The sequence below is a fragment of the Daphnia pulex genome, chromosome 7 (genome assembly GCF_021134715.1).
Source record: "Daphnia pulex isolate KAP4 chromosome 7, ASM2113471v1".
Classification (NCBI taxonomy): domain Eukaryota; kingdom Metazoa; phylum Arthropoda; class Branchiopoda; order Diplostraca; family Daphniidae; genus Daphnia; species Daphnia pulex.
Window position 1 is genome coordinate 7131777 of NC_060023.1, and position 13623 is coordinate 7145399.

General features: G+C 36.0%; 1 protein-coding gene and 9 non-coding genes across 10 annotated transcripts; 3 read left to right on the top strand and 7 right to left on the bottom strand.

The window, feature by feature from the left end:
* Positions 1–1086: 1086 nt before the first annotated feature.
* On the bottom strand, positions 1087–1871 carry LOC124198188. The gene is made up of 4 exons (XM_046593900.1): positions 1747–1871; positions 1614–1685; positions 1287–1551; positions 1087–1226 (listed from the first exon to the last, which is right to left on the bottom strand). The coding sequence occupies exons 1-4, from the start codon at positions 1757–1759 to the stop codon at positions 1100–1102; spliced, it is 477 nt and encodes a 158-aa protein (XP_046449856.1). The 5' UTR covers positions 1760–1871; the 3' UTR covers positions 1087–1099.
* A 3502-nt stretch (positions 1872–5373) lies between these two features.
* On the top strand, positions 5374–5446 carry Trnav-uac. Its single transcript has one exon. It is a non-coding gene; the product is annotated as a tRNA-Val (tRNA).
* Positions 5447–6256: 810 nt separating this feature from the next.
* Trnac-gca lies at positions 6257–6327 on the bottom strand. The gene has a single exon. It is a non-coding gene; the product is annotated as a tRNA-Cys (tRNA).
* A 396-nt stretch (positions 6328–6723) lies between these two features.
* Positions 6724–6795, bottom strand: Trnac-gca. The gene has a single exon. It is a non-coding gene; the product is annotated as a tRNA-Cys (tRNA).
* A 1150-nt stretch (positions 6796–7945) lies between these two features.
* On the bottom strand, positions 7946–8017 carry Trnac-gca. The gene has a single exon. It is a non-coding gene; the product is annotated as a tRNA-Cys (tRNA).
* Positions 8018–8752: 735 nt separating this feature from the next.
* On the top strand, positions 8753–8825 carry Trnav-uac. Its single transcript has one exon. It is a non-coding gene; the product is annotated as a tRNA-Val (tRNA).
* An 810-nt stretch (positions 8826–9635) lies between these two features.
* Positions 9636–9707, bottom strand: Trnac-gca. The gene has a single exon. It is a non-coding gene; the product is annotated as a tRNA-Cys (tRNA).
* A 735-nt stretch (positions 9708–10442) lies between these two features.
* Trnav-uac lies at positions 10443–10515 on the top strand. The gene has a single exon. It is a non-coding gene; the product is annotated as a tRNA-Val (tRNA).
* Positions 10516–11325: 810 nt separating this feature from the next.
* On the bottom strand, positions 11326–11397 carry Trnac-gca. The gene has a single exon. It is a non-coding gene; the product is annotated as a tRNA-Cys (tRNA).
* A 396-nt stretch (positions 11398–11793) lies between these two features.
* Trnac-gca lies at positions 11794–11865 on the bottom strand. Its single transcript has one exon. It is a non-coding gene; the product is annotated as a tRNA-Cys (tRNA).
* Between the last annotated feature and the right edge of the window lie 1758 nt (positions 11866–13623).

Consider the following 13623-nt stretch of genomic DNA (forward strand, 5'->3'; position numbering starts at 1 on the left):
CCGAAACGATGAATTCTTAAAATGAAGTAAATAAATTGTTTTTGTTCTTGCTGGGCGATGATACTGAAAATGAAGAAGTATGCACTATCCAGCGGATATCGTCAAGAATTGGGAGAACACACCGCCGATGGTGTAGTGGTTACAGCAATGGATTAGTAATTCAAAGGATGTTGGTTCAAATCCACTCTCAGTATAACTATAAAATAGCACTCAATAAATAGCATGCAAATGAATGGAAAGCTGGAAAAGAATAAATCTTTACATGAATGATTTACTATTAACGTAATTTCTAGATCTAAAGCTTTATTACAAGATTTGCAAAATACCACAGCCAATGGTGTAGTGGTTATAGTATTGGTTTGTTAATTCAAGGAATGTTGGTTCAAACCCACTCACAGCATAACTATAAAAATGCACTCAAATTGCATGCAAATGAATCGTATATAATTTGGAAAAGAACAAAGTTTTACATGAATGACTTACTATTAACGTAATTTGTAAGTCTAAAGCTTTATCGAAAAAAATACAAAACCAATAAAATTTTCAATATTTCAAAATTCTGTATCGTTCCGTGGTGTAGCGGTTAAAGTAATGAAATGCGATTCCTAAGATCAATGGTTCAAATCTAAATTTCGAAAATAATGAATTCATATTACATTTTCAATATTTATGTAATAAGGATAATGATAAAAATTATAGTGGTTGAAAAAACTCTTACTCATACAATGTCCAATTCAAAGTACAATGTTCTACTTTTCTTCTTTTGAGTTCCATCAAAAATATAAAAAAAAACGAATATAGCATTAAACATTCGATATTAAAATAAGTCTCCATAGTGTAGTGGTTATAGAGATGGAATATAAATCCTTAAGGTCAAAAAGTCAATGGTTCAAATCAAGAATCAAAGAGAAGTAGAGCTACGTACTTATATGGATTTTAAAATATTGAGAACATCAATTATGAAGTTGGAAAAAATAAAAAAAGCAAACTAAATGAATATTCTAATACTCTGTTTATTACTGATCAATAACCAACAGATCAACAAAATTAACAAATAACAAACAAAGAAAAAAAATTAAACAAATCGAACAAAAATCATCTAAATCACATCTCCAAACATTCTCTGTGCCTCAGCTTCATCCTTGCACATTTTGGAGCGGAATGAAGCCAGCTCCTTTTTGGCCCATGCCTCATTCCGCTTAGATCTTTCCAAAGCAGCTTCAGCACTAAAATGAAAAAAAAAATTACATAAAAAAACAAACATGAAATAACTTGGATAAACTTACTTCTGTCGGTTTTTCTTAAATTTTTCGTGCCGAGTTTTCAGCTGCACTCCACGTAATAGATTGGATCTTCTCCTATCTTCAATCCTCTGAAATTCTGAAATCGTCCAAGATTGAAGAAAGGAGACAGGTGGGGAAGACGGCGGGGTATTGAAATCCATATCCATGGATGCTAAAACCCCGTCAACTTCGTCATCACCCAGTGGATTTTCTTCAGGGACAACCACTTGAGGAGACAAAGAGACGGGGGGAGAAACAACAGGCAAATCTATCAAACAAAAAAAAACATTGAATAGAACAGAAATATTGGATAACATTAAGAAGACTTACCAGAATTGGGTATTCCATCACGGACAACCACTTGAGGAGACAAAGAAACGGGGGGAGAAGCAACAAGCAAATCTATGATACAAAAAAAACAATAAATATAACAGAAATATTGGATAACATTAAAGAGACTTACCAGAGTTGGGCATGTTGTCAAGGGGAAGTTCAGAGAGAATGTGAAAAACAATTATTCGTTGACTTACCAGCAAGATAATAAGCCGCCAAACGAAATAAAAGCACAAAACATAAGCTTCCCTCCAAAAAACCACGCCCACTGGTTGCAATTTTTATCGTTGATATAATGTTTTTGAACACGTGAAAAAAATTAAGCATTGCCTCTCCCCAAACCAGGTGTTGAGGGTTGGATTTTTTTTATTGATATATCCAATATTTATGTATGTGTAGTACTTGGGGTTTGAACCATAATCGGTGAGGTGTTACCGCCACATACATGTAAGGGCATGGCATTGTAACACACACTCTAACCACTACACTATCAGAACTAATATCATTATCGAGTTCCAATTTCGACAAATGGTTGTCGCGCTTCACGTTTTTTTTTATTAACGTGTAACTACGACATATTTATAAATCCCATTACTTCTATTAAATTCCATCTCTTTCATGGTGTATTGGGTAACGTTCTCTGCTATCATACAAGATGTCCGAGTTTCGATACTTGGTTAAGGCGCTTTAATTCAATATTAATTCAAACATTTATTTTCAATTTTGAAATTGGTGTTTTTAGGGAATTGAACCCGAACATAACGCATAGAAAGCGAACTCGCTAACCAATCGATCACCAATTGATATTCAATTCTGATCTCATTGACAAGTGGTTTCAAACATCTCTGCATCTCGCGTTGCAACTGGCACACAGGTGAGTGCGACGAACCGTGTCTCTACGACATATTTATACATTCCATAACATATAGTGTATTTCATCTCTCTCATTGTGTATTGGTTAGCGTGCTTGATTGTCATGCGAGAAATCCGAGGTTCAAACTCCGGGTAAAGTCACAGTTGCTAATTATGAATTCGGTCATCAATATATTTTAGAAACTATTGTTTATCGGGAGTTGAACCCGAGTACTCACTCATAGTAAGAGAATTCGCTAACCACTTGACCACCTATTGATACCAATACCGATTGATCCTACAGAATCCATTGGGCCATGATTGGATGTATGAGAAATCTAATGACAGTGGTTTAACTGGTAAATTATTTGTCCACAGGCAGAAAATTTAAGCGCACGCTCACGCTTAACGGGCAGGGAATTTTAAATGTCCTTCAGAATACGCTGGGCCATAAGTGGATGTATAAGAAATCTATTGGCAGTGGTTTAATTGGTAAATGCGTAACTGAGTTCAACGGGCAGATAGTGTTCAAGTTACAAAAAAACGAGGATACCTTCATCGCGATTCGAGCCCGTGGCGGTGGGGCCCCCGAAGGGGCACCCCCGCGGCCGCGAGAGCTCGTGGTGAAGGAATTCGAGGGAATTTGTCGGGGCAAACGCAAGGTATTAGAGATTCAATAACATTGGTTCAACTTGCGAATGATTTGTACACGGCAGGAAATTTAATTTAAACTGTTAAAAAACGTGGAGGAAATTTTAAGTGTCCTACAAAACACGTTGGGTGAAACATAACATCTACAAATTTGTACACATTGGGCCACGAGTAATTGCAACTAATTCGCTAACGTCGGGTGATGAATTTTTATACCTAGCAAATTTTAATGTTCAAAATCGATGTTGCCTTACATTGGTCGATGGCTTCCTTTTAAGAAAATGTGTCAACACATCTCATTAGCCAAGTTGTTAGAGAATAAGATTCAAGTAACGATGGGCTGTTGTTCAAACCGGCAACGAGGAATGTATAGACGAAAACAGGAAATTATGAGGTATTCAGATTGAAAGCCAAGTAAATTATTTCAAACACTTTGTCAATTTTTATTTTCACAATTTATGAGTATTGAACCTAAAGACATAAATGTGCTATGCGAACACTCTAACCAATACACCACCAATAATGTATTTTACTATTACCTCTCAAGTGGTTATTCGAATTTTATATGCGAAGCTGAGTTTTGTAAGTTTCATTAAAATACAGGAGCAAATACTTACTGGCCAAAGAATTACGTCGTGCGATTAATATTTATTGGTATTTAGGGAAAATCCGAATTTACTTAAGTGGCTGATGACTTTTCCCCCTGTTTAACTGATAATACAACTCAACAGCTCAGTGGTTAGAGCATTGGATCCAGGATACAACGGCCCGTTGTTCAAGCCCACATCGAGATAAGTACGAGATACATGTGAGTCTAAGGGGAAGGATTACATGAGGGAGGAGTGTGCAGAGAAGGGATGGTGAGGGTGGGGATGGTGAGGGAGGGGATGGTGAGGGAGGGGATAGTGAGGGAGGGGATGGTGAGGGACGGGATGGTGAGGGAGAGGATGGTGAGGGAGGGATGATAGAGAGGGGGAAGGATGAGAGAGGGGAGGAAGATGGGAAAAAGTGGGAGGAAATAAATTGGAAGGGAAAAAAGTGAAACGGGAAGATGAGGAAGGAGAGGAAGAAGGAGTTGAGGATCAGAATGGGGTGTGTGACGGTCCAAACATGTTCAAGATTCAAAAAACCGTGGAAAACTTCACCGAAACTCGAGACCGTGGGAAATGTGTCAAATACAATACAACCAAACTCTGAAAAATAAAAGTCCCAAAATAAAACCAAAATTCAACCGATACTTGGTTTCAACGAAAAAAAAAACAAGTCCACAAAAAAACCCCAAAAGACCGTCTGGCTCACGGTGGAAGATGTACAAGTCCATAAATGGATGAAAAAGCAAGTCCCGGACAGTAAGGAATTGGCCAGTGGGATTATACGAGTGGCGTTTTGCTCCATGTGTGCTGTGCTGTGCGCTTGGGTGATTGCGTCTAGCCGCCTGGTTCGCCGTCCTTGGACGGGCCTAGGTATACTAGTAAATTTCCTAAATGGCTTGATCGAGATTCGAACCCCGAACCATACCAGTGGCAGCCCGGGTTGCTAACCATGAGACCAACATTGACATAAGATTTAAGGGAAAACGTGGTCAGGTTGGTGTGTACACCAAACAATGTAACGAAAGACGAAGTAAAGCTATGGTAATATCGCTAGCGACGCTACCATCGGTATCGATTTTGGAACCGGTCGTAAAACACTTAGGTTATATGCCTGAATTAAGATTTTTTCAGCGGTGGTTTAATCTAACTGCTATAAGAGCACATCCATTTCTTTATAGTTAATATGTAACTAATAATTTTTCCAATTCGATGTTACTATAGTAATAAATGTTGCTAAAACTTAATCTAAACGACGTGGGGTGGCGGGGCGAAGCCTCCGCCACTCCTAAGTCGCACCACTCATAATATTAACAGATTATTAGTCAATTAGTTATAAAGAATCAATTATGAAAGAGAATAAAGGGAAAGAGAATTTTCCAAACGTTAAAGTATGTATTAATCTACCATAACCTTTATTTTCTGTCTCTTTAACGTTTAAAAAAATTACCGAAGGATATTACCGAAGGAATCTTGTATTTTTTAAAAATTAGATTTCTTTTCTCTGATATTTCACGAAACGAAATGTCAATAATTGATGCCTATTTTATCATCGTGTGGCTTTCAGGTCAAGTCACCTATATCCTTATTATATATTTGGGGGACATAAACATGTTATGGTGATTTTGGCGAAATAATTTTTTTGCCATCTTTGTGAAACTGACGTTTCAATAGTGTAGTGGTTATCACGTCGGCTTTACACGCTGAAGGTCCTCAGTTCGATCCTGGGTGGAAACAATTTTACAACTTTAATCCGAATATGGAATTACATTTCCTTTTGTACTTTCTCGATAATAGCCAATATCTGACCTTGGGTACTGCTATGTAAAATGTGTAATGGAAGAAGAGCGGTAGGAATCTTACACGCTAACTAGCTTGTCTGTACACTTAAAAGGGTGCCACTACCAAGTTGTATTTGTTTGGCTATCCGTCTGGTGTCATCCCAACGAAAAGCAGTCAAAACTGGCGCTTTTTTAACGCAACAATAACCGCTGAAGTTTTGACTTGATTACTGCAAAATGGTAATGTTACATCACTAGAGATAATTTTAAAACTATGCAGTCTATCATCCTAGCACTCATTACATACAAAGTAAAAAGATAAAATATAGGAATATCACTTATGTGTATGTTAGCAGTAAATCCTAATAACCACCGATCTAGTTTTCACCATAGTGCGAGCGATAATCCAAGTGCATTTTACCATGACATATTAGATAGTATTGGATTACAACGTTGATTTGTATGAGCCTGGCTAGCTCAGTCGGAACAGCATGAGACTCTTAAGTATTAATTGCAATTGTACACACGACCGGGGTTTTACATTTTTCGCTGATATAATCGTACCTGGCAGGTTCTTTCTATATTGTGCGCAAATCTGCTACTGATACAGTGATAATTCTATGGTGTGATTATTGTTTTGTCACTATATGTTTGATGTAAATCTTTAAATAAATTATACAAAAGTTTCCATATAAACAGGTAAGCATGCAGAAAACCGCAAGTTATTTCATTTTAAAACATCTCAATGATGAACATCCGTTCTATAAGGGGGCACCCAGGTTGGAACTGGGGACATTCGATCTGCAGTCGAATGCTCTACCACTGAGCTATACCCCCATAAATGTTTGAATGAGTTTACCTTCGACATTCTGGATTATAAGGTATTAATTTTGCGAAAAAAACCTTATCTTTTAATTTTTGTTTCACACAGGATGCGCAAACAAAGAATCATTTGGTTAATAATTGAGTTTCTATTGAACAGGAAGCCACGTCAGATATTTCAGTTATTTGAGTGAAGAAACTGTGTGTTATTAAATAATACTTCTTGAACAGCTTTAACGCAGATCAGTTTCCATAAGCTGATGAGAATTTCTTTCAAACTTTCAAAAGTCAGGCTGATATGTAGAAATATTTTTAGTGAGCTGATTTTCAAATTCAATAAATACAACAATGAAACAATTTAACTGAATAAACTCAATAATAGTTCATTCTCTGTATTAGATTCAACTTAATAGGGGGCATCCGGGGTTGAACCGGGGACGTTTCGATCTGCAGTCGAATGCTCTTCCACTGAGCTATACCCCCGACATTTTTACATTTTACCGCGTATTTGTATTATTCCTCCATTTTAATTAAGAGTTTCTGACTCTGAAATATCGATTGATATTTTTTAAAAATTAGATTTCTTTTCTCTGATATTTCCCGAAACGAAATGTCGATAATTGATGCCTATTTTATCATCGTGTGGCTTTCAGGTCAAGTCAACTATATCCTTATTATATATTTGGGGGACATAAACATGTTATGGTGATTTTGGCGAAATAAATTTGTTGCCATCTTTGTGAAACTGACGTTTCAATAGTGTAGTGGTTATCACGTTGGCTTTACACGCTGAAGGTTCTCAGTTCGATCCTGGGCGGAAACAATTTTACAACTTTAATCCGAATATGGAATTTCATTTCCTTTTGTACTTTCTCGATAATAGCCAATATCTGGACTTGTGTACTGCTATGTAAAATGTGTAATGGAAGAAGAGCGGTAGGAATCTTACACGCTAACTAGCTAGTCTGTACACTTAAAAGGGTGCCACTACCAAGTTGTATTTGTTTGGCTATCCGTCTGGTGTCATCCCAACGAAAAGCAGTCAAAACTGGCGCTTTTTTAACGCAACAATAACCGCTGAAGTTTTGACTTGATTACTGCAAAATGGTAATGTTACATCACTAGAGATAATTTTAAAACTATGCAGTCTATCATCCTAGCACTCATTACATACAAAGTAAAAAGATAAAATATAGGAATATCACTTATGTGTATGTTAGCAGTAAATCCTAATAACCACCGATGTAGTTTTCACCATAGTGCGAGCGATAATCCAAGTGCATTTTACCATGACATATTAGATAGTATTGGATTACAACGTTGATTTGTATGAGCCTGGCTAGCTCAGTCGGAACAGCATGAGACTCTTAAGTATTAATTGCAATTGTACACACGACCGGGGTTTTACATTTTTCGCTGAGATAATCGTACCTGGCAGGTTCTTTCTATATTGTGCGCAAATCTGCTACTGATAGAGTGATAATTCTATGGTGTGATTATTGTTTTGTCACTATATGTTTGATGTAAATCTTTAAATAAATGATACAAAAGTTTCCATATAAACAGGTGAGCATGCAGAAAACCGCAAGTTATTTCATTTTAAAACATCTCAATGATGAACATCCGTTCTATAAGGGGGCACCCAGGTTTGAACTGGGGACATTTCGATCTGCAGTCGAATGCTCTACCACTGAGCAATACCCCCATAAATGTTTGTATGAGTTTACCTTCGACATTCTGGATTATAAGGTATTAATTTTGCGAAAAAAACCTTATCCTTTAATTTTTGTTTCACACAGGATACGCAAACAAAGAATCATTTGGTTAATAATTGAGTTTCTATTGAACAGGAAGCCACGTCAGATATTTCAGTTATTTGAGTGAAGAAACTGTGTGTTATTAAATAATACTTCTTGAACAGCTTTAACGCAGATCAGTTTCCATAAGCTGATGAGAATTTCTTTCAAACTTTCAAAAGTCAGGCTGATATGTAGAAATATTTTTAGTGAGCTGATTTTCAAATTCAATAAACACAACAATGAAACAATTTAACTGAATAAACTCAATAATAGTTCATTCTCTGTATTAGATTCAACTTAATAGGGAGCATCCGGGGTTGAAGCGGGGACATTTCGATCTGCAGTCGAATGCTCTTCCACTGAGCTATACCCCCGACATTTTTACATTTTACCGCGTATTTGTATTATTCCTCCATTTTAATTAAGAGTTTCTGACTCTGAAATATCGATTGATATTTTTTAAAAATTAGATTTCTTTTCTCTGATGTTTCCCGAAACGAAATGTCGATAATTGATGCCTATTTTATCATCGTGTGGCTTTCAGGTCAAGTCAGCTATATCCTTATTATATATTTGGGGGACATAAACATGTTATGGTGATTTTGGCGAAATAAATTTTTTGCCATCTTTGTGAAACTGACGTTTCAATAGTGTAGTGGTTATCACGTCGGCTTTACACGCTGAAAGTCCTCAGTTCGATCCTGGGTGGAAACAATTTTACAACTTTAATCCGAATATGGAATTTCATTTCCTTTTGTACTTTCTCGATAATAGCCAATATCTGGACTTGTGTACTGCTATGTAAAATGTGTAATGGAAGAAGAGCGGTAGGAATCTTACACGCTAACTAGCTAGTCTGTACACTTAAAAGGGTGCCACTACCAAGTTGTATTTGTTTGGCTATCCGTCTGGTGTCATCCCAACGAAAAGCAGTCAAAACTGGCGCTTTTTTAACGCAACAATAACCGCTGAAGTTTTGACTTGATTACTGCAAAATGGTAATGTTACATCACTAGAGATAATTTTAAAACTATGCAGTCTATCATCCTAGCACTCATTACATACAAAGTAAAAAGATAAAATATAAGAATATCACTTATGTGTATGTTAGCAGTAAATCCTAATAACCACCGATGTAGTTTTCACCATAGTGCGAGCGATAATCCAAGTGCATTTTACCATGACATATTAGATAGTATTGGATTACAACGTTGATTTGTATGAGCCAGGCTAGCTCAGTCGGAACAGCATGAGACTCTTAAGTATTAATTGCAATTGTACACACGACCGGGGTTTTACATTTTTCGCTGAGATAATCGTACCTGGCAGGTTCTTTCTATATTGTGCGCAAATCTGCTACTGATAGAGTGATAATTCTATGGTGTGATTATTGTTTTGTCACTTTATATTTGATGTAAATCTTTAAATAAATGATACAAAAGTTTCCATATAAACAGGTAAGCATGCAGAAAACCGCAAGTTATTTCATTTTAAAACATCTCAATGATGAACATCCGTTCTATAAGGGGGCACCCAGGTTTGAACTGGGGACATTTCGATCTGCAGTCGAATGCTCTACCACTGAGCAATACCCCCATAAATGTTTGTATGAGTTTACCTTCGACATTCTGGATTATAAGGTATTAATTTTGCGAAAAAAACCTTATCCTTTAATTTTTGTTTCACACAGGATGCGCAAACAAAGAATCATTTGGTTAATAATTGAGTTTCTATTGAACAGGAAGCCACGTCAGATATTTCAGTTATTTGAGTGAAGAAACTGTGTGTTATTAAATAATACTTCTTGAACAGCTTTAACGCAGATCAGTTTCCATAAGCTGATGAGAATTTCTTTCAAACTTTCAAAAGTCAGGCTGATATGTAGAAATATTTTTAGTGAGCTGATTTTCAAATTCAATAAACACAACAATGAAACAATTTAACTGAATAAACTCAATAATAGTTCATTCTCTGTATTAGATTCAACTTAATAGGGAGCATCCGGGGTTGAAGCGGGGACATTTCGATCTGCAGTCGAATGCTCTTCCACTGAGCTATACCCCCGACATTTTTACATTTTACCGCGTATTTGTATTATTCCTCCATTTTAATTAAGAGTTTCTGACTCTGAAATATCGATTGATATTTTTTAAAAATTAGATTTCTTTTCTCTGATATTTCCCGAAACGAAATGTCGATAATTGATGCCTATTTTATCATCGTGTGGCTTTCAGGTCAAGTCAGCTATATCCTTATTATATATTTGGGGGACATAAACATGTTATGGTGATTTTGGCGAAATAAATTTTTTGCCATCTTTGTGAAACTGACGTTTCAATAGTGTAGTGGTTATCACGTCGGCTTTACACGCTGAAGGTCCTCAGTTCGATCCTGGGTGGAAACAATTTTACAACTTTAATCCGAATATGGTATTTCATTTCCTTTTGTACTTTCTCGATAATAGCCAATATCTGGACTTGTGTACTGCTATGTTAAATGTGTAATGGAAGAAGAGCGGTAGGAATCTTACACGCTAACTAGCTAGTCTATACACTTAAAAGGGTGCCACTACCAAGTTGTATTTGTTTGGTTATCCGTCTGGTGTCATCCCAACGAAAAGCAGTCAAAACTGGCGCTTTTTTAACGCAACAATAACCGCTGAAGTTTTGACTTGATTACTGCAAAATGGTAATGTTACATCACTAGAGATAATTTTAAAACTATGCAGTCTATCATCCTAGCACTCATTACATACAAAGTAAAAAGATAAAATATAGGAATATCGCTTATGTGTATGTTAGCAGTAAATCCTAATAACCACCGATGTAGTTTTCACCATAGTGCGAGCGATAATCCAAGTGCATTTTACCATGACATATTAGATAGTATTGGATTACAACGTTGATTTGTATGAGCCTGGCTAGCTCAGTCGGAACAGCATGAGACTCTTAAGTATTAATTGCAATTGTACACACGACCGGGGTTTTACATTTTTCGCTGAGATAATCGTACCTTGCAGGTTCTTTCTATATTGTGCGCAAATCTGCTACTGATACAGTGATAATTCTATGGTGTGATTATTGTTTTGTCACTATATATTTGATGTAAATCTTTAAATAAATGATACAAAAGTTTCCATATAAACAGGTAAGCATGCAGAAAACCGCAAGTTATTTCATTTTAAAACATCTCAATGATGAACATCCGTTTTATAAGGGGGCACCCATGTTTGAACTGGGGACATTTCGATCTGCAGTCGAATGCTCTACCACTGAGCTATACCCCCATAAATGTTTGTATGAGTTTACCTTCGACATTCTGGATTATAAGGTATTAATTTTGCGAAAAAAACCTTATCTTTTAATTTTTGTTTCACACAGGATGCGCAAACAAAGAATCATTTGGTTAATAATTGAGTTTCTATTGAACAGGAAGCCACGTCAGATATTTCAGTTATTTGAGTGAAGAAACTGTGTGTTATTAAATAATACTTCTTGAACAGCTTTAACGCAGATCAGTTTCCATAAGCTGATGAGAATTTCTTTCAAACTTTCAAAAGTCAGGCTGATATGTAGAAATATTTTTAGTGAGCTGATTTTCAAATTCAATAAACACAACAATGAAACAATTTAACTGAATAAACTCAATAATAGTTCATTCTCTGTATTAGATTCAACTTAATAGGGGGCATCCGGGGTTGAACCGGGGACGTTTCGATCTGCAGTCGAATGCTCTTCCACTGAGCTATACCCCCGATATTTTTTCATATTACCGCGTATTTGTATTATTCCCCTATTTTCATTAAGAGTAACTGACTCTGAAATATCGATTTGTCCCTGAGGTATATTTATATGCGAAGGTCCTTAACAATATAGGGTGTGGGGTATAGAGGGTAGGGTAGTAGTAGCAAGTAGTGAAATTCAGAGGGTTTAATGTCCATTTAGTTATCCTTTATACGTTTCTTCCCTGAATGACCAATCGTCACCAAATTTTGTACATAATTCTGTCAAAATTTGATACATGTCGTAACGGGGTTTCATTTGTTTTCATTACTGTTTTTCAAATTTAATTTGCGTACTTGTTACCTAGCTGGTTGCCGAATCCTAGGCAGTGAATTCGCTTTTGTTTGCTTAACCTTCCAACTGTCAGTGCAGTGAGTGCTCAGCAGTGTTAACAAAAAGAAAAAAAGTTTGAATCTTCCCTAGCAAGACAAGTTTTGATGATATGATATTGATATTTTGATGATATTTGATTTGATTTTTATTGTTCTTGTTCGATTTCGTCTTTATTGTTCTTATTATTTCCTCTTTTTGTTAACTGTTTTTAATAAATGATGATCTTGATTTTAATAAATTTTTTGATCAAGTAAAATTTCTATTCCCCTTTTTTTAACAGTTAGTCATTTACCAAGAAGTTGAGGAACATTTTAAAAATATTTGATCATACTCATTTTAAAGCTATGGGTCATCTCTCTCTTCTTCCCTTGTCCTCTCCACAGTCATCAAGATCTTTTGGTGGTCGTGAAGAGTTACCACCGATCTTCCACTTCCATTTACATCCGAAAGTTTTTTAAGTGTAATTTTTCAAAAGTTACTCATTTTAATTTCCTAATTGGCTTGATCGAGATTCGAACCCCGAACCATACGAGATGCAGCCCGGGTTGCTAACCATTAGACCAACATTGACATAAGAATAAAGGGAAAACGTGGTCAGGTTGGTGTGTACACCAAACAATGTAACCAAAGACGAAGTAAAGCTATGGTAATATCGCTAACGACGCTACCATCGGTATCGATTTTGAAACCGGTCGTAAAACACTTAGGTTATATGCCTGAATTAAGATTTTTTCAGCGGTGGTTTAATCTAACTGCTATAAGAGCACATCCATTTCTTTATAGTTAATATGTAACTAATAATTTTTCCAATTCCATGTTACTATAGTAATAAATGTTGCTAAAACTTAATCTAAACATGAAGTGCGACGTGGGGTGGCGGGCCGAAGCCTCCGCCACACCTAAGTCGCACCACTCATAATATTAACATATTATTAGTCAATTAGTTATAAAGAAACAATTATGAAAGAGAATAAAGGGAAACAGAATTTTCCAAACGTTATAGTATGTATTAATCTACCATAACCTTTATTTTCTGTCTCTTTAACGTTTAAAAAAATTACCGAAGAATATTACCGAAGGAATCTTGTATTGCAATGTGGCGTAAACTAGGTGTATTGAGAAGAGCACACAATTGTAACAATGACAGGGAAAAATATCAATAATTAGTATTGGATTACAACGTTGATTTGTATGAGCCTGGCTAGCTCAGTCGGAACAGCATGGGATTCTTAAGTATTAATTGCAATTGTACACACGACCGGGGTTTTACATTTTTCGCTGAGATAATCGTACCTGGCAGGTTCTTTCTATATTGTGCGCAAATCTACTACTGATACAGTGATAATTCTATGGTGTGATTATTGTTTTGTCACTATATATTTGATGTAAATCTTTAA